The sequence below is a fragment of the Grammomys surdaster genome, unplaced genomic scaffold (assembly GCF_004785775.1).
Source record: "Grammomys surdaster isolate TR1022 unplaced genomic scaffold, NIH_TR_1.0 204, whole genome shotgun sequence".
NCBI lineage: Eukaryota > Metazoa > Chordata > Mammalia > Rodentia > Muridae > Grammomys > Grammomys surdaster.
The window spans coordinates 957,038-978,318 of NW_021604649.1; the positions used below are offsets into that span (position 1 = coordinate 957,038).

Genomic DNA, 21,281 nt, shown 5'->3' on the forward strand with positions numbered 1-21,281 from the left:
ACTATTAAAATACCATTTTCAACCAACTTAGGAGGAAAAAAAAAGCAACACATGTATAAAAGAGGGTGACCCAGGTACTCTTCTTTCAGATAGAACTAGAATTTTGACAGGCTAGATTAGGTGCAGTAAAATAAAGGAGAGAAAGGCAGAACCCACGTTATATCCCCTACCTAGGGCACAGTGTCTGACACAAGGAAGAGGACAAAAAAAATCTGAAAAAATTAATCCAGATTTATCTCCAGCATAAAAATGAGCTGCATATGTAGTTCGATTGATTGAGTGTTTTCATGGAATAAAAAAAGTTTGGGTTTAATCTCTAGCACTACATAAACCAAGTGTGCTGTACAAACCTCTAACCGCAATACTCAGGAGGTGGAGACAGGAAACTCAATGTCATCTTGGGATTCAGGAGAACTTGTCTTTAAAAAAAAAAAAACAGTAAGTGAATGAAAGTTTTTAAAATAGTCAAGGGTGCCCAGTGGGACAGCACATGCCTTTAATCCCAGTACTCAAGAGACAGAGGGAGATGGATTGCTTCAAGGTCAAGGCTAGCCTAGTCTACACAGTGAGACTGTCTCCAAGAAAATTTAAGATTAGTAGAAGTGCATTGCAAAAGATTCTGTAATCAACCGATGATAATAATCCTCAAACTATTACAACACTCAATCTCATTAATAAACTTATGTATTCTTCTTCTTGAAGGGTCTTGCTTAATTGTTCAGGCTGGTCTCAAACTTACAATCCTCTTTGCCTCTGCCTTTCAAGTAACTAGAATTACAGTCATGGACCACCATGTCCAGGAATAAAGTATGTATTTTTTTAAAGAAAGTGGAGTGGAATTAAATATTATACCATCATTGTGCTCTGAATATATACAATAAATCAGGTCTTGGAGAAAATAAGTGTTGAAAGATCCTGTTGTATAAAAAACATAATATCCAAGTATGGTGATACATGTCTATAATCCTAGCACTTGGGAGGTGTAGACAGAACATCCAATAGTTTATGGCAACCCTTGGCTACACAGAGAATTTGAAGCCAGACTGATACAAAAGATCTGTCTCCAAAAAGATGGGGGGAAATGAACACTAAAAGTAATACAAGCTATTTAGCCTGGTAAAGAGGACATATAACCAGTATCCAATGACAAGTTAGTAACTATTATGTATGCCATAAAACAATGGTAGGATTGACTTCATTGTGGGTAACATAACGCTTTACCATTGACAGCATACTTCCCTCCCTTTTTCTTTTGTGAGGGGGTAGGTTCAAAACAGGGTCTCAAACTATAGCTTAGGTTGGCCTAGAACTGACTATGTGAGCAGGCTGCCCTCCAGCTCACCTCACTCCTCCTGTCTCAGTCTCTGAGTGATGGGATTACAGGTGTGACCCATTATGCCCAGCTACAAATCCCTTTCATACCCTGCTTCCTTCCTTACCTGTGCTATGTCAGGAAGGGAGAAAAGTAGGGAAAGGGGTTTTCTTCTGCTTGGAACTAGAGGTTAGAGGTCAGAAACAGACTTGAGCTCTGCCTGACATAAAGAAGGACTTTCCAACATTTTACTCTTCACGAGACCAGAATAACTATTATAAAAGCACTCAGGACAGGCTAATAGACAGCTTAGGCACTGTATGTTTCATTATCTGATGTAACCATCATAAAAGTTCTGTGAAGTGGACACTATTATCCTTTTACAGATGAGAGAACTTAATTAAAACACCGAGGACTTAACTGATCTGCCCGAAGCTACAGCCACAGCTAGCCAAGTGTCAGACCTAGAAATCAAATTCAGGCAGCCCCACTCCAGAGCCACTGCCTCTGAATAACAACAGCAATCACCACAGTCACTGGCTGAAGCCACTGCAGGGGGAGTGGTCTACTCATCTTAGCCAAAGGCTACACTAAACCAGGGATACGCAGGTAACTCGGTCCTAGGAATCTTGAATGAGAGGTCAGTTTGGACTCAAAACCTACATGGTTTCAGGATATGGCTAATATGAGCTCTAAAGCTCCAAATCATATTGTTTGAGAGTACATACAAGAGTATCAGGCATGTTAAGACAGACCTTTGGTATAATGGTAGATAGCTAGATAGACAGATAGACAGAGAGATGGCAGTTTAGTTTTGTCAGATTGATACAATCTAAATCACATGTACATTTCAGTGAGGGATCATCTATACTAAACTGGCCTGTGGACATGTCTATCTAGGGATTCTATTGGTTACTGAGTAGATCTGCCCACTGTGGGTGGACTGTATGAGTGAGAACTAGCACACAAGCAGTAATTCATTGTTCTCTGCTCTTGACTATGGATGCAGCTGTTTCAAGTTCCTGTTGCCTTGATTTCCCTTGTAACGATGGACTGCAGCCTGGAATTGGGAGCCAAATAAACTCTCCCCTAGATTGCTTTTTGTCAGGCTATTCTATGTCATCAACAGGATATGAAACTAAGACAGACAGAGATTTAAAAAAAAAAATGAGACTTTGGCTGTGCCACAGTTTGCAGCTTGAAAGTCCACTAATGCTATTTTATGTTGTAAAATAATAGACTGCACAAAACTACAGGTATGCCTGAAAAAGTATGTATGTACTATTTCTTATTCCAACCTATGTTTCCAGCAACTGTTGCAACATATATTAAAACTGCAAACTGCTTAACTACATAAGCAAAGGCTAATGCATTTGACTGCGTAAAATGAAAACCTTGTTGGGGACAGTGATGCACTGTTGTATTCCCAACACTTGGGAGACAAGCAGAAGTTCATGGTCCTCCTCAGCTATATAGCAAGTTAAAGGCCAGCCTGGGCTATATGAAACTATGTCTTAAAAACTGATTTTTAACAAGAATAGATTATAATCATTTCTAATTTTTAAAGGGAAAGAAATACACTGTCACTTCTCACTAAGAGACAGCTACTGTAACATCTCACAAGAGGACTCCTTTGTCGCTTTAACATTTTAGGATTTTATAAAAGGAAAAAAATCAGTTAGCTAAATACTATCCTCGGGAGAGCAGGAAGGAATCAATGTAGCATATTCTATATTAATGAGGCAAAACTCTATTAGCATAAAACCAAGCAGCCAGAAAACTTAATAAAAACAACCTGCTTGCAGTTCCAAACTGAAGAACCCCTACTAGTTAATTTGTATTTATTTTATGTGTATGTGTATATGTGACTATGTGTATGTACGTTCATAATATCATACATGAATGGAACATCAGAAGAGAGTATCAAATCCTCTGGAACTGGAGTTACAGGCGATTGTGAGCCACCTTGGTAATGCTGGGAACTGAATCCAGGTCTTGTCATGGGTCCTCTGCAAGAGCAGTCAGTGCTCTTAACCACTAAGACATTTCTCCAGCCCCTCAAAGCTACTTTTTGAGTGCCAAATATATTCCACACAAAACGGAAGCAATCAGCCAGGCCTGGTGCTTCATGCATATAATCCTAGTACTTGGGAAAGGAGGAAGGAAGATCAGAAGTTCAAGGTCACTCTCAACATCATGGTGAATGCCATGCCAGCCTAGGCACATGACACTGTGCCTCAAAAAAAAAAAAAAACAGAAAATAGTAACAACAAATGAAGCAATTTGTTACGTACCTGGTAGCTGGCAAGAATTGAACAAAGTAATGTTAGTGCAGTAAGAGGATATTAGGACATTTTTTTTACCATTCCCACTTCAAAGTAAAAATGCTTCTGTCAGAGTAGCCCTCCTGGCCTCTTTCTGTCTCATTACCTACTCCTCCCTGTGAAGGGAGCTACAGTTATTTGCCTGAGAGAGCAGACAAGAAAAAAATTTAAGTTAAATCTAATTTCAAAGACAGGCTCATTTTAACTAGTTTTAAAACAAACAAGTCATCCTCCAGGCATAATAGTTCATACCTTTGATCCCAGGAGACAGAGGTTTTCAAGGACACCCTGGTCTACATAAAGAACCCCAGGCTAGCCAGGATTACACAGTGAAACCCTAGCTTTAAAAAAGACACAACATGAAATTATATGCTCACCTGTCCATTTCTAATACCCAGAAAACATAAGTGAAACCATGAGCTATACGTCTAATGAACCTTTACAGCCAGCCTGGCTGATACAGGAGGTCAGAAATCCAAAAGGCTGTTCTGTAATAGGAAGTTCCTATGTGGGTACAAGAAAGCAGGGAGATGGGGAAAGTATAGCAAGCAATACAAAGAGATCACCCCAAATGCACATTTCAAGCTCTCTGACTTCTCTCCAATGTGTGCCACACCGAACATCCATTTGGTGAGCAGCCAGCCATCCAAACTCAGGGACCTGTTATCAGTATCTGTACTTTCCTTTGAGAATAGAGGGTATCACTACCTAATTTTCTTCAACCAGCTCAAATGTCACCTCCTTCCTAGCCTTCCATCCTTAACCTAACTACAAATTACTACTGTTCTCTTAGGATTCTGCATTCATTGTTTCTAGTACTCATTATACAAGTGTAATCCTTTTACTAGATTATAACTTCTTAATGGAAAGATTCAAGCCAATGATTTTGTATGAAGCACAGTATCAACACAATGCTTTACACAATTATTCAGTAGATGGGAGTAAAACACTAATATGTTCCTAAACTTAAAAGCTCCCTTGCTCCTCGTCCCTTAAAAAAGCAATCATTAGAGAATAGGTGTGAGATCCTCCTATGAATGGATGCGGCAGCTAGCTTCAGTCCAATGTATTGAACTTTTTTTTTTTTTTTTGCTTCCTCTGCTTTTCGTCTCCTGTACATGATGAGATACAGGGTGAGATCCTACACAGTTCTTGGAGCTGCCTTGATAAAACACTCTATGGCAATACTGTCTAACACAAACAAAAGCCATTCAGGCAATTTGATGCTGGCGAGGGTGTGGAGAAAGAGGAACATTCCTCCATTGTTGGTGGGACTGCAAGATGGTGCAACCACTCTGGAAATCAGTCTGGCGGTTCCTCAGAAAATTGGACATAGCATTACCTGAGGACCCAGCTATATCACTTTTGGGCATATACCCAGAAGATGCTCCAACATATAGCAAGGACACATGCTCCACTGTGTTCATAGCAGCCTTATTTATAATAGCCAGAAGCTGGAAAGAACCCAGATGTCCTTCAACTGAGGAATGGATTCAAAAAATGTGGTATATTTATACAATGGAGTATTACTCAGCTATTAAAAACAATGAATTTGAGAATTTCCTAGGTAAATGGATGGAACTAGAAATTATCATCCTGAGTGAGGTAAGCCAATCACAAAAGAACACACATGGTATTCACTCACTGATTATTGTATATTAGCCCAGAACCTTGAAATGCCCAAGATTCAACTCACAGGCCACATGAAGCTCATGAAGAAGGAAGACCAAGTGGGGGTGATTCTGTCCTTCTTAGAAGGAGCAACAACATACTCAAGGGAGCAAATATGGAGACAAAGCGAGGGACAGAAACTGAAGGAGGAGCCGTCTGGAGACCATTCCACCTGAGTATCCATCCCATGTGCAGTCACCAAAGGTAGATGCTGATGTGGAAATCAGGAAGTCCATGCTGATAAGAGCCTGATATAGATGTCTCCTCAGAGGTCTGCAAGAGTCTGCCATATTCAGAGGCAGATGCTCACAACTAGCCATTGAACTGATCATGGGGTTCTCAATAGAGGAGTTAGAGTGAAGACTGAAGGAGCTGAAAGGGTTTGTGGCACCATGAGGAGAGCAACAATACCAACCAACCACAGCTCCCAGGGTCTAAACCACCAGCCTGGGAGCACTTAGGGAGGGATCCAGGGCTTCAGCTGTATATGTAAGAGTGGAGGGCCCTGCTGGGCATAGGTGGGAGAAGAGATCCTTGACCTCATGAAGGCTGGATGCCCCAGGGGGTGGGAATTTTGAGGGTGGGGAGGTGGGAGTGGGGGGGTAGGTAGGGGTACATCCACAGAGAAGAAGGAGGAGGGGAGAGGGAATAGGGAGTTCCTGGGTGGGTGGGGGATGGGGTAAGGGGACAACATATGAAATGTAAATTAATTAATTAATTAATTAATTAAATAGAAAAAAATAAGTGAAAGGAGATATAACACTGTATTTATTGAATCAAATACATACAAAACGGTACCCGTTCTAAAGGTAACCAATAAAAACATTATTATGTTTTTCAGATTCTTCTATATATGGAGTCTTTGAAATCCACTGTACATTTTTTACTTATAGCATACATACATTTATACCAGGAATTATTTTTAGTTATTACTTAGTTTCTCTTTGCCTCACTTTCTGCAGTTTAAAAAGAAGAATATTACTACTAACCTTTGACAGCTGGATTGCAGTGGGAAATGTGTATAAAAGATTTAAAATAGTACCTGGGAACTGGCGAGATGAGTCAGTGGGCAAATGCTCCAGCGGCCAAGCCTGTCTCCCTGATTTCATTCCTGGATCCAAATGGTGGAAGGAGAAAACTGGATGCAGCAAGTTGTATACATACATGCACACACATACACACAAACACACATACACACTTAATTCTTTAATTAATTAACTATAATTTAAAACAGTACCTAGAAAACTGTAAGGCTTAGTTAGAAACTATTAACTACCATGATAATCATCCATTTATGAAAATAGCTAAAAAAACCAATGTCTTCAACGTTCATAAAGCAGATGAATGTCAGTTCTACTTTTTTGTCTTTTAAGTAGTTAGTTATCTACTAAACCAAGCAAGACAGCTGAGAGCAATGGAAAAAATCTTATTTTGCACATTTAAAAATCCAAACTATTAGACGAATAGAGTTTTGGAGTCAGCCCAACAGGTTTTCTTCAAAATGGAAGCTTAGAGCAATGCCATCCAGCTATATTATACTAATTGTTACTTTACCCTAAAACTTCCTTTAAACTCCATCCCTATTTGCTGTAATATTTCTTTTTTTAAGATTTATTAGTTAACATATTTTATGTATATGAGTGCTCAGTCTTCATGAGTATGTGCATGCCAGAAGAAGACATCAGATCCCATTACAGATGGTCGTGAGCCACCATGTGGTTGCTGGGAATTGAACTCAGGACCTCTGGAAGAGCAGTCCATGCTCTTAACCGCTGAGCCCTCTCTCCAGTGTCTGCACTGATATTTCATCTGTGTCAACAGGTGAATAATGTAACTTAGGTACACTATGAAATACTTTAGGTTGCTCTCATGCTTTGTAAAACACAACATGTTGAATAATCTTTCCCATATTCACACAATGGCCAAACCAAAGAACATCCACTCTTTTGTCAAACATTATTATGGTCTTTAGGAGACAGAAAGCAAAGATGAAATACAGAAACCAAGGCCAAATAATGAAGGGAAGGAACAATGGCTTTGGTATCAAATAGTTTGACGTCTGCCTTCAATCTTGAGTAAATCACTGCACTCTGGAACTGCAGTATCTTCCTAGTATCTTCCTGGTCTTCTACCTGCTAGTAATGCCTCTCCACTATTGTGAGAACCAAAATACCTCCAGACGTTGCCAATGTCCCTAGAGACTAAAACCATCCTTGGTTGAAAACCACTACTATAAGTTGTCTACTACCGCTACCTACAGTCCTTTGGAATTAAGTTGATACAAGCATCATCAAGTCTCAATGTGTTTTTTTTTGACACAGACTCATTTTGACACAGACTCAGTCTAATATGCAACTTTCACGGGCAATCTGGGTTATACAAAGGCAAAGCCTTTTGAGTTAATTTGCATTTACTACACACATAGTGAAATATACTCTTGCAAAATGAATTGACCCATGTATGGTTTTCAAAAGAAAATAATAAATGTTTTCACACGGTGACTGACAACTTTTGTAGCTAATATTCGAGAGTAAGATATTTAACTATTAGGACTTGTGATACATTTTTTTAACATGAGTACACAGGCTTTAATTATTGAACAAAGCTTCCAATATATTCTACCTGTCACCCACATCGTTCTCATGCTTCCTGTTTCCCTCTGAACTGCCCACATGTTCTGGCTCCCAAAGACTAGGCCCTGTACTCAGTCACTAATAACCACAAGTTTTAAAAGAAAGGTTACAAATGCCACCTCTGCACAACTGGCAAACACCTATGGCATTTGGGTTAGTTACCTATCCATTACTGGAACAAACTCCTGAGAAGAACGGACTTACATTCACTCTGGTTAATACTCTCTGTAGGTTTCAGCTAATGTATTGTTGGACCACCGTTTTTAAGTCTGTGGTAGCACAGTACACACATGGCAGAAGCATGTGACAGAGGAGGCTACTCACTTCATGAAAGCAAAAAAGTGTAAAAAAAAAAAAGAGGCAACACACTCAAAATTCATTTCAAGGGCATATCATCAAATTATGCAGCTTCCATTAGACCTACCTCCTAAGCGTTCTACCACCTCTGTATAGCACCACAAGCTGAGAACTGAGCCCTTAACATATGGGCCTTTGGTGGACATTCCAAATAATCAAAAAAAGTCAGTATTCCAAAATGTTCCTGAAATGCTTCTCTCACATTAATGTTATTTGTGCAGGTGTTTGAACTTCCTCAAACTAGCATTTTCAGGGAAGGGCACTGTGTGCTTCTGAATCTTCCTAGTCCTACATATGCTATGTACTAATGTCTGACAAATACAAGATAGTCACAGGATTACTTAAACTCAGAACGAATGAAGAACTTTGCCACAGAAGTATAGTCTAGTTATTCCCAGACCCTGTAAGCTTCTGTAACCTTTCTTACACACCTGCCCTCCTCCTTTTAGTTGCTATTAAGACCACAACAAAATGGTCTGGAGAGATGGCTTCAGGTGTTAAAGGCTAGGCTGACAAACAAAACAACAAGGCCACCGCAACAGGACTTCAATAGGGAGTTTACTGCTGTCATAACTGACCATCACTCTTTTTGTCAGGGAAGCAGTGGAAACAGGATTTTTGGCACTGTGCTGCTAGGAATTAAAAGCAACCAAGAGCACAGGTTCCAGAATGAGGCAGCCATGGATCCATGCTCCACCAGTTCCAATTTCAGAATAAAATGCAACCACTCTATGCCCTACTTCCTGACCCTTAAATAGTTATGGTGAAGATTAAAGATAATCCACATGAAGCACTTTAACTTACACATGATAAGTACTCAATAAATGTTAATTGCTTTTGTTCCTCTTTCTTGATGCTTGTTGAGTCTAAATACGTTACTACAGAGTGGGAAATTTAAGCAACATCCATTACCTAGGACAGCCAAGTACAGGTTTCAAGCACACAAAGTCAGCCCACTTACAGCTCAGATTTTCTCTTGTATCCTTCTAAGATACCTGTTTTCTTCTCCCAATTCCTCCCTCCTTCGTGCCTTGTCTAAACTGGGGCCAAAAGCTTCTGCAATCACTGGGAATGGTGAGGACTTCCTATCCTTGTTCACTATGCATAATCTCTAGGTCCTGGTTCAAGTTCGACCCCAAATCACTTCTAGAAAGCTCCTCAAGTTCTCTTACTCCCCTAGAAAATTCTCATAAGTTACACAGTTGTTTTATTGGTATTTTGAGACAGGCCCTCAGGAAATGCGGGCTTGTCTCGAATTTGCTGTACAGCTAAAAATAACCTTGAACTCATCATCCTCCTATCTCCCAAGTACTAGGATTACAAGTGGTACCACCATACCTAGCGAAAGTTGCACTCCGTGTTTATGTGTTTCTGGGCTTTCTATTCCCACCTACAGCCTTAAGTGACTGCGTCCTTTCCTTTTAAACATCTATTAAGCTGATCATCGGAGTTTCTAACATCTGCCTCTTACAGAACTTCATCAATTACTAGAGTAAAGCATCCTCCTTCTTAATCAACTCATCAAAGTTTCTTTCTTATAGGTCATCTCTTGGTTAATATTACAAAGAGAATTAGAGTCATTTAGCACAGGATAACCATTCCTGCCTCTGAATGCCCATAACTCAGCAAAGGACTAGTCAAATCAAAGGGACGTTCAGAGAGACATCCATTTGACTTCTTTTATCACGAGCTACAGTCTTCCTTATGAGGCATATGGGCCCCTTAAAAGCCCTGAAAGATTTGAAGATTTAATCAAAGTCTTACAAGGTAAATATTGGGCTACTTACATAGTCTCTACTTCAAATTCAAGTTTATACTTACACTCCATCTCAGGTCCTTAAGCCAAAGGTTCAAGAAATTTTAACTTAAAATTCATGAACAATATTCAAACAAGTTGAACAAGAATGGCAGCTACTACTCCAGACATTGATGAGTTTTTTAACTTTGATATGGAATACATTTACTATGCTACTTACATATTAAAACGCTCAGATATCAAAGTAATGTTATAACTATATTTATTTCGTTTTAAAGTCCAATAAAAACATAATTTCAACAATTTATTCTTGCTTTTTTTCTCTAAGCACTATTAGTTAATAAACATCTCCCCTAATCTATCCGGCCATCATCCTTGGTGGCTTTTCTAGAGGCCATTAGTTTTTGGCCTTAGCTTCCTGAATTTCAATGTAACCTCCCAACTCAACCATTCCACCAGCTTCAGGCATAACTTGTATGTAAACTTTGTTATTTAAAGATATAACAAATATGAGTGTTGTTAAATCAAGTAGTAAATAGACACCAAGAGAAAATGGAAAAGCCTTAACCCTGTCACCTCTAATCCAAGAAAACTTGGAACTGTTGCTTCTGCAAGGTTGCACACATTTCCTAAGCATGCACACACACACACACACACACACACACACATACACACACATACATACACATACATACACACACACATACAAACACATACACACACATACACACACATACATACACATAAGTACACACACATACACACACATAAATACACACACATATACACACACATACATGCACACACACATACACACACATACACATACATATACACACACATACACACACACATACACTCACACACACATACGTACATGCTAAGAGGACTGGAGCTGTGCACAGCTCAGTAGTAGAGCATGTATCTAGCACGTGCAAGGCCCTGGGTTCCATTCCCAACAGAAGAGGAGGGAAGAAATGAGAGAAATGGAGGGCAGACTTAGAAAACCCTATCCCATACTACTCCCTTTCTTCCAGTTATCCAAATAGGATCCTATAATTCATAATGTTATGCATCTTTTGCCCCACTTAAAATGTATCATAAGACAGGCATGGTGTTGTACACTTGCAATCCCAGCACTTGGGAAGCTGAAGTAGAAAGATTAAGAAAATTACACAGTGAATTCAAAGTCAGCTTGGAATATGTGAAGCCCTCTCTCTTTAAAAAAAAAAAATGTATCTTGGTTATCATTCCCTATCACTATATATAGACATACATACACACACACATACACACACATACATACACATAAATACACATACACACACACATACCCCGTATAATTAAATGAACAGCTTCCCATAGTGTATATATATCACAATTAATATACCTGGCAATAATGAGGTAACGAATACCCTTGCAATAGTAAGTGATGTCCCTGCAGTTCCTCTTTAAAACAGAGTCACTGGGCCAAAAGGTACTTACAGTTTACATTCCAGAATGACTTCCAAGCCAATGGAGTCTAACTAGTTATACTGCCCCCAGCTGTGCAGGGGGGGCTTTTACATCAACTCTCAAGTCTGAACTTCCAGAAGCAGAAAAGGAAAACCAGCTATTTAGCACAATAATAGCAAACTACAGGCTGTTTGCTCACGTTGTTTAACAATTCTTTTAACAGTTTACAAACCAACTGTAGTAGTAGTGGCGGGTACACCCTGCTGTGATTTGCCTGCCTCCACCCAAATGCAAATTCAGAGGGTGTGATTCCTCAGTACTAATCCAGCTCTTAAATGATGGGTTTTTTTTTAGATCCAAAGATTTAGTCAGTGGATTCAGACTAGATGAAAAAAACCTCCTAAAGCCCCTGGCAACAGCACCTGTAATTATCTCTAACACCAGGAATTCGTGCTACACAGTGGTGTGACACAGTGTACTTCCCACTCACTCGTGATTAGTTATAACGGCATTAGAGAAGAAAACAGGTTTTGAATACGTAAGAACCTAATATATCCATATATACATAGGGCACAGGATGACCTAACTGAGAGATTTCGCTAGTGTTAACAGAGAATAAGGTTTCCTAGTGACCATAAATATCTATCGGCATCACTGTATACAATATAATGAATGACAGGAGGGAATAACACTGGTTGTTTCTTGTTTTAAAAAAACACCTTAGCATGCCTTATCTTATTTTATTACCATGGTGCTCTAACAGAAAGCCCAAGCAATTATTACTCATTAAAGGAAGATTGGGTGAGCGGTGCCTTCAGTGGATGGTACCTGTCCTAAATGTTCTCTGTTTTGTTAAGAGAAGTACTAGATAAATAAATCCAGTGCCCTTTAGGGCTACACACTGGAGTACAGAACACACCCAAACAATCAAAAGGCTGGTTTACCAAAGGTCAGGTAGGTTTGAAAGCTGATAGCTAAACGAAAGGAGACCTCAGAGTCAAAGAGTCTCACCTACCTGAAGTAACGACTTCACTTCTACAGGGTGGTCCCTACCTTGGAATACTTTCTGATTGCTGTATGACGGGATTTCTGTGTTGCCCTACTTCTCATGGAAGTAGTCAGGACAGAAATCCTAAATAAAAATACAATAGAATGCCACTTAAAGCCAGACAGGTTTGTTGTTGTTGTTGTTGTTATTGCTGCTGCTGTTGAAAAGCATGAAAATATGACATTACAAAGATAATTAGCTCACACTATTAACTACTCAATATAGTCTTTAGTCTTACCACAAGTCTATAAATATCTGGGGTGTGAAGGAAAGGTAGGAAAAAGAATCTGCCATTTGCTGCCACCATTTAAGTCCTGCCTTGCCCTACTCATGACAGACAGAGTAGCATTATATGAAACAGGAAGTTCTGAATCATAATTCTGACTAAAACCTAAGAACCACAACTTATCTCAAAAATGATAGCATACTAACAAAACCAAAAAAAAAAAAAAATCCCAGAAACCTCATGAAGAAAATTTTTTTCGGAGCTAAAGGAAATCTCTCCACAGTAGCAGTAAGACACTGTAAGGAAAGATAAACATTTAGCAGATGGCCCAGCTTGGTAGTACATGTGGGCCTGCAATCACAACTACTCAGGAGGCTGAGGGAAGAAAATCAGAAGTTCAAGACCTGCCTAGGCAAGTGACTGAGACCTTGCCTCAAAATTAAAATAAAATGTAAAAGTTCTAGAGATCTAGCTCAGGAGTTGAGTGCTGGAGCACTTGCAGAGCATGCTAATGCTCTAGATCCAATCCCCACTAACACACACACACACACACACACACACACACACACACACGAGAAGAGCTTCAAAGGCACACAACACAGTAATATAGGAATAAGTAGACAAATAGAAAAAAAAGAGTCCTTATGGAGGGATCCAGGGCTTCAGCTGAATATGTAAGAGTGGAGGGCCCTGCCAGGCACAGGTGGAAGAAGAGATCCTTGACCTCATGAAGGCTGGACGCCCCAGGGGGTGGGAATTTTGAGGGTGGGGAGGTGGGAGTGGGGGGTAGGTGGGGGTTACATCTGCAGAGAAAAAGGAGGAGGGGTAAGGGGATGGGGGGGTTCCTGGGTGGGTGGGGGATGGGGTAAGGGGATAACATATGAAATATAAATAAAATATCCAATAAAAAAAAAAGAAAAAAAAAGAGTCATTATCAGGAGCCCAGGGACTTGGCTGTAGGTACTCTGTGATAGCTGTGTTGGCTTGACTGACTCACTCGATCTCAACTTCTTCCTTTGCAAGATTAAACATTTGAATTGGATCACATGAAAGATCACTTTCCAGATTAATAATGTCTCTTCAATGACTTTATTTTTTTATGCTACAGCTACTGACAATTCTATTGTTAACTCAATCCCATCTACAATCATCTACAATTATATGGAGTAAATATTATCATATATATGTATGTATATATATATCTTTTGCATACTAGTAGCATTTGTAATTCTGAACAATATTCAGGCAATGGTGAGAGGGCTATAAATGTATATTAACTCATTCAATCCTTCCAGCCACCTTTTAACAATTGTTACACTGATAGACTAATTAGTAGCTATTTTTACTGACCCCATTTTACAGGTGATGAAGGTGAGGCACTTAAGATTAAACAACTTGCTCAAAGCTAACAGCTAACAGTGACAGGCCAGGATGTAAACCAAGCAACCGTCTCCCTAAGACTATATTTGACCTACAATGAGACAACTTAGTCTTTTAAGGTGGAGGTAATTTTAGTGGGTTCAAATCCAGTCACACCAGATACCAGGCCCTGGGTTTTTTCCATAGCTGTGTGCTTGGGAAAGAACGGTTAGATGGTAACAACATTTCTGAAAAGGTGTTTTCCTTTACTTCTGATTCAATCATTGTCTCCCTATTTGCTCCCATGAGTATTTTGTTACTCCTTCTAAGAAGGACCAAAGCACCCACACTTTGGTCTTCCTTGTTCATGAGTTTCATGTGCTCTGTGAATTGCACCTTGGATATTGTGAGCTTTTGGGCTAATATCCAATTATCAGTGAGTGCATACCATGTGTGTTCTTTTGTGATTGGGTTACCTCACTCAGGATGATATTTTCTAGTTTCATCCATTTACCTAAGAATTTCTCGAATTCATTGTTTTTAATAGCTGGGTAACATTCCATTGTGTAAATGTACAACATTTTCTGTATTCATTCCTCTGTTGAAGGATATCTGGGTTCTTTCCAGCTTCTGGCTATTATAAATAAGGCTGCTATGAACATAGTGGAGCATGTGTCCTTGTTATATGTTGGAGCATCTTCTGGGTATATGCCCAGGAGTGGTCTAGCTGGATCCTCAGGTAATGCTATGTCCAATTTTCTGAGGAACCCCCAGACTGATTTCCAGAGTGGTTGTACCAGCTTGCAATCCCACCAACAATGGAGGAGTGTTCCTCTTTCTCCACATCCTCACCAGCATCTGCTATCACCTGAGTTTTTGATCTCGGCCATTCTGACTGGTGTGAGGTAGAATCTCAGGGTTGTTTTGATTTGCATATCCCTGATGACTAAGAATTCATTCCCCATTCATTTTGAGCCCTCTGGGGAATTGTAGAAACATGATAAGCGAGACAAAATGCCTTTGTTTACTTATTTTGATTATATTTATAACTTCTTTGTATTTTGTAACTGACAACTCAATTCTTAAGAGCCTGCCACAGGGAAGCACTGTGCCAGACAGACAGGGAAATGGAGTGGATGCTGCTTCTTTGCTACCACCATAAAGACCTGATTCTCACTTGAGAGTCAAAAGGATGCTCCCATTTTGGTTAAGTCGGGAGCAGATGGGCTTTTCTAGGTAATAATGGTCCAATTAGCAAGCCAGACTACCCAGATTTCACACCAAACCCCTGCAATCAACTCCTGAACTGCTTTGTAACACTCCATCTTGTTAGCCAAATCACTAGAGCATTGGAATATTTACTGATACACTATGATGGGAAAGAAAAAACAACTCTACAAGGTCTAAATTTCTAGTTTTTTTGCATTTGAGGCCTGCAGACTTGTTTGCCATTGCAACTATGCATTCTATTACAAACTCCCTCTGCTTTCTTTTCACACATACAGTGACATATTTTTTATCAGATGCTCTGTCATTTCCCATGTTGCTTTGCACAGTCACTTTGTCTGCACTTTCACTCCCCCAAGGGATTTTTTTTAATCAATTGTAGAGGCAGCCAAAAATTAAGAGTCCTTTTGGAAGTATTAATAGCAAAAAGCCTGCTCTAGCCAAACACTCAGGGGCCTGATTTCTTTTCTCTTCTTATTCAGAGGTATGAGGGGACACATAAGTGAAGCAGACACCCAATTGTGTGCTACTTGTTATAGGCATTCTTTGGAAGTCCACAGACTTTTCTGTCTCCTTTCCAAATCACTTGTTTGCTGCTTTTAAAAGCAATACAGATTGCTTGTATAAAATTTGAAAACTAAGCTAACATATCAAAAAAGAGAAGAACATAAGCATAGCCTAGTACTTGTGGAAAGGAGCTCTCTTTGGAGCATTTCTTCTAGTGTGAATTTCTCTCACAAGCATTAACCACATTAGTCTTGATTTTTTTTTTAATACAAGTTTTGCTTTGTAGCCTAGGATAGCCTAGAATTCTTATTTCTCCTGCTTCAACCACCCAAGTACTGAAATCACAACACCAGGCCATTAGTCTCTATTCTTTATGGCCAAATACTACACTATACAGACCTGCCGTAATTTATTTGCATGGCCCATTATTGGAGCTATATCTAGTTTTTGTACTATAAATATCTTAAGGTAAAAATGTGTGTCTATGTGTGTAAATACTTCCTTCAGAAACTAAGTTTTTTTTTAATTAACAAGTAATCCATGTAATAAAGTAAATTTATAATTTATTTTGGTTTTTGTTTGAGACAGGATTTCACACCATAGTCCAAGTGCTCCTCTTGTGTCAGCCTCCTGAGTGCTAAGACTGTAGACATGTGCATCTCAATATCTTTTATTTAATATTGTTTTCTGGGGATATATAGATTCTAGGATGCTGAATGTGCTAAGCATACATTCTTCTAATGAGCTACACCTATTAAATAATTTTTATGTAGCCTTGCAAATAATTCTTGTCTTCTTTTGTTGTTTTGAAATAAGGCCTCACTCTATAGCCCAGGCTAGCTAGAATTACATAACTCGGGCTATCTTTGAAATCAAAACGATCTTCCTGCCTCAGCCTCCAAAGTGCTGGGATTATAGAAGTGTGCCACCATGCCTGCCTTTCCTTTCAGACTTTTATTGGTATTATGCATTTGTGGACACAAAAACGTACATTAAAATGGGATCACACTATTAATAATTTAAAATCCCAACAGTAATAGTTATTATACATTGAATCCATCTATGAAAGTTACTTTTCCTAGTTAACCCTTTCTACCACTACTTAGTGATTCCCAAATGTGGTTGTACATTGAAATCATGGAGGGGAGAGCTTTAAAAATACTAATTAATCTCCACCCATTCCAAGAGAATCGAATTTTTTTAAGACATAGTCTCACTCTTTGAACTCAGATATCTGCCTGTCTCTGCCTCTCAAATCCCAGGATTAAAGTCGTATGACACAACACCTGGAGAGAATCAGATTTAATTAGCCTGAATATATTTTATTTTATTTTATTTTATTTTATTTTATTTTATTTTATTTTATTTTATTTTATTTTATTTTATTTTATTTTATTTGTATGGTTATTTTTTACCTGCATGTTCATCTGTGTAGCACATTCATGCAGTGCCCTCAGAAACCAGAACGGAGTGTCAAATCCCCATGGGGCTGGAGTTAAAGATGGCTGTGAGCCACCATGTGGATGCTGGGAATTGAACTCAGGACCTCTGGAAGAGCAGCCCATGTTCTTAACCACTGAGTCATCTCTCCAGCCCCAATTTAAAGGTTTCACTTTTTTTTTTTTAATCCAGGGCGATAGTAACGAACACAGGAGTGGAGAACTTTTAGGTTAGCTACTCTCTTATCAATATTTTACTGAGTGAAAAGTTGAGAAATACTAATAATAAACACAATGGGCCAGACTTTTAACTATTAAACATTTAAAATCTGCTTTTCTCCCCCATGTAACACTATATCATAAATCAATTTCTAAGTCAATAAGTAGGGCACTATCACTTTCAGGAACTACAGAATTCCACTGTATGACTATAATAGAATACAAATGTCACCAATTTTTCCAACACAGAAAATGCTACAGTTAGTATCTCGATTCATATATTCTTGGAGCACCATCTTTAATTCTTTTTAGGATAAACTGAAAAAAAAAATATTAACTACTCTCCAGGTGGAGGCAGGCAGATCACTGAGTTCGAGTCCACCCTGGTCCATAGATCGAGTTCTAGGACAGCCAGGGCTACACAAAGAAACCCTGGGTGGGGAAGGAGGCGGGGGAGAGGAGGAAGAGGAAGAAAAGGAGGAGGAGTAGGAAGAGAAGGAGAAGAAGGAGAAGAGAAGAAAAGGAAAACGAAAATTAACTACTCATATAAAATGTAAACATTTTTAAAGTATTTCTCCATTGACATTCTCAGGAGACGTGTGTGAGAATAGCTGCTTCCTCATGTTTCTTACCAACTTTGAGTTCTGCCATTCTTTTTTAATTTCTGCAAAACTATCCTGGAGAAAATTGCATGCTATTCTAATTCCCCTTTCTTTCACAACTACAGAGATAGTACACTTTTCGTGTTTACTGCCCATTTGAATTTCTTCTTTTATGTGTTTCTCTGTGCATATCTCCCACCATCCACTGTATGCCTTTCTAGTAAAATAGTCACATGTTTCTTCTTCCTGTGTTGAATACAATGGGCCCCATTGCAATTCTTCCTAGTTTTCTCATTAACTTTATTTGTTTCATGTGCAGAAGTTTTAAATTGTTACATAATTAATGATGGTAATCTTGTTCTTTATTAAGTCTACCTTTGCTATTATGCATATAAATATCTACCTCGAGATTATGTCCTTCCCTATGTTTTAGTTCTTTCATCATTTCACTCTCATTTAACTTTTAATTACTGAGTGAAGCAGTTCTCAAACAAGATTAGACATCAGACTTGTTCACAAGGCTCCTTTAAATGCTGGGGTCTTAGAACTGAATTCCAATGGAGGGGGTGGTGAGAGCTGAGCAGAAATAGGTTTTAAAGCACAGAAAATTTTGATAGCCTCCACCCTTTAGTACTAAAAATTATTTTACTCCTTCTAAATGTATGTAGATATATTTTTCCAAATTACTTTAGCACATTTGTTAAATAAACTATTTTATTAACTTGAAATGTTACCTTTATCTTAGTAAATTCCAGGAGCTCAGAGTCTGTAGCCATTTTCCTAAACTACTGAATCTGTGGGGCCCAGCAAAGTGTCCAGTATGTAACTTGGGTTCAGAAAAGACTAATAACTAACCTGAGTCTCCTTATAACTTCAAACTAGCTAGTCTCCTCTTTGGTGTTTTCTTAATCATCAGACCAAAACCCCCTGATGTTTTTAATACTGACTTTCAGTTACCAGAAATAGGAATGCACCCTCTGTATATTCTGTTTAAAGTAGACAGACTATGCATTAGAGTCCCCTATTGGGTGAGCTCAGAATAATAATGTTGACCATGTTGAAAAGGTACATGAATTCTGATCAGATGTTCCGTGAAGAACTAGTCAATAATGATCCAAAAATAACAGGAAGATTTGAGATTTTTTTAGCTCTTAAAATTTCCCAACAAATTGCCTCCAGAAATTAATGCAAAAGCTTCCTTGAACTGAAGACAGATTCACACATTCCCTCTTCCATAAACCCATGAAAAGAACAACGGACTAGGGAATCCCAAGACTGAGTTCATGTCCTGTCATTCAGCTCAATGTAACGGAGTTACTTGTTTCCTAAGAATCTCTTCAGATCTAAACCTCTACCTGAAGAGCCAAACTTTTTTATTTATTATATGGGCTTCCAGAGACAACCTGAAATGATATCTTCAGAATAGGGCTCCAGTCCTATCCAAACTAATGTAAATCAGTAGTAATACCAGGTGACTGTAGTAGTAGGAATAGCTATTTCTAAATTACAAATACTTTTACAAACTAAATTACATTCTAAGTGTCTACAGTTGTCTACATTTAACTGCTCCGCATAGAACTCAATTCGTCTTCTCAAGCTTATACGGCAAGTTCTTTCCTAACGCTCATTTTACAAAGGAGTACAATGAATCACAGAGAGCTCAAAGAAGCTGCCCAAAGCCTCACAGCTCTGAAGTGACAAAGCCAAGAGTTCAATCTACATTCATGTGGCTAACGCTGGAACTATCATTTTCCCTTTAAAAGTTGCCCTAAACAGCCAATAAACTGCAGTGATCCTAAATGCTAAATGATACAGAATCCTTCCCTCTTAACAAGCAAACAAAAAAATGAGGTTTCAGTCCATGGAAAGTTAAGCAGACCATTGCAGAACCTCAGTTTTTAAGATGTATTGCTAAGAAAATATGACATTTTCTTTATTAATAATTATTAATCATTAAACATGACAATGTTTTTTTACAGTCAATTAAGACATCATTAACAACTAGTATTAGCACAACTGTAGAGGAAAACTACAGTCTTCATGCACATCACCAGAAACAAACACCGTCTCCACCCGCACACACTCCGGGCTGGATACTTTTTCAAAAATGCCTTTGAAACATCAACCTGACAGCCAAAGGAATCAAAAGGAGGCAAGGAGGTCAAAGTTTAGTACACTAGCGTCTAGCATCCCCCTCAACCCCCTCTCATGTTTCCCATCTCAGAGAACGGCACTTCTAGCTCCCATACCCAAGCTGGCCAGGGTCAATTCTTCAGTCCAGTTGGACAGCATGCGCGACGAACACAGCACCGGATTCTTTCCAACCTCGCTACCCTTGCTTCTCCTCTCAGACCCTCACTCCCTTTCCCCTGAACCACTTCTTCAGAAAACTTCTCAATGAGTGCAGGCTTTTACTGTCTCCAGCAGCAGCACTGCTTGCCAAAGTAATCTTTCGAAAACCCAATCTGCTTGTGTTTCTTCCCTGTTTAGAATCTTTGTCTTCAGGACAGAGTATAAAAAGCCTTCCTAGAACATATAAGGTTCTTTATTTTCGGGCCTCCAACTCCTTTCCTTGATTCATCTCACACCAGGCAAACAAAGCCCGCTGGAAGTTCCTCAACAGTGCTGCTCTGTCTGCCTAGAACGCCCTTCTCTCACGGATCCATATGGCAACTCCTACTCGGTTTTAGAGCAGCTCAAACCTCAAAGTTCACCGTGCTTCTTCTCTAGGCTTGCATCTCATTTTCCACCTCTCCCTATGGTAATACTTAATGTGACACAGTTTATTCATAAGTCTGTCTTTCCCAGATCATGAGGAATCTGCCAAGCTTCTGCACTTTACTCCTGCCTCTCTTCTGTTTGTTGAATGAAAAGAATTTCTTAGGACTTAACTGCACGTGTGCACGTGAACACGTGCAAACACACGCGCACACACACGCACACACACACAGACACACACACACAGGCACGCCCACAAGCACACCGAATGTCATAGATAAGGATGTCAGAGGACAATCTATGAGAAATCTGGTTGTCTCCTTCCATCATCTAGATCTCAGGGACAGAACTCAAGTTGTCTGCCTTGGTGGCAAACACCTCTACCCACTGGGCCATCTCACTATTTATGATACCCATCAAAGCCAGCA

At 39.2% G+C, this 21,281-nt stretch overlaps 1 protein-coding gene across 1 annotated transcript in view; it reads right to left on the reverse strand.

The window, feature by feature from the left end:
- The window catches only part of Clcn5 (chloride voltage-gated channel 5), a 146,276-nt gene extending 139,810 nt beyond the window's left edge, over positions 1-6,466 (reverse strand). Inside the window, exon 1 of the mRNA XM_028770798.1 lies at positions 6,350-6,466. Within this exon, the coding sequence (XP_028626631.1) occupies positions 6,350-6,416 (67 nt within the window). The 5' untranslated portion in view covers positions 6,417-6,466. The remainder of the gene's footprint in view (positions 1-6,349) is intronic.
- Positions 6,467-21,281: the final 14,815 nt, after the last annotated feature.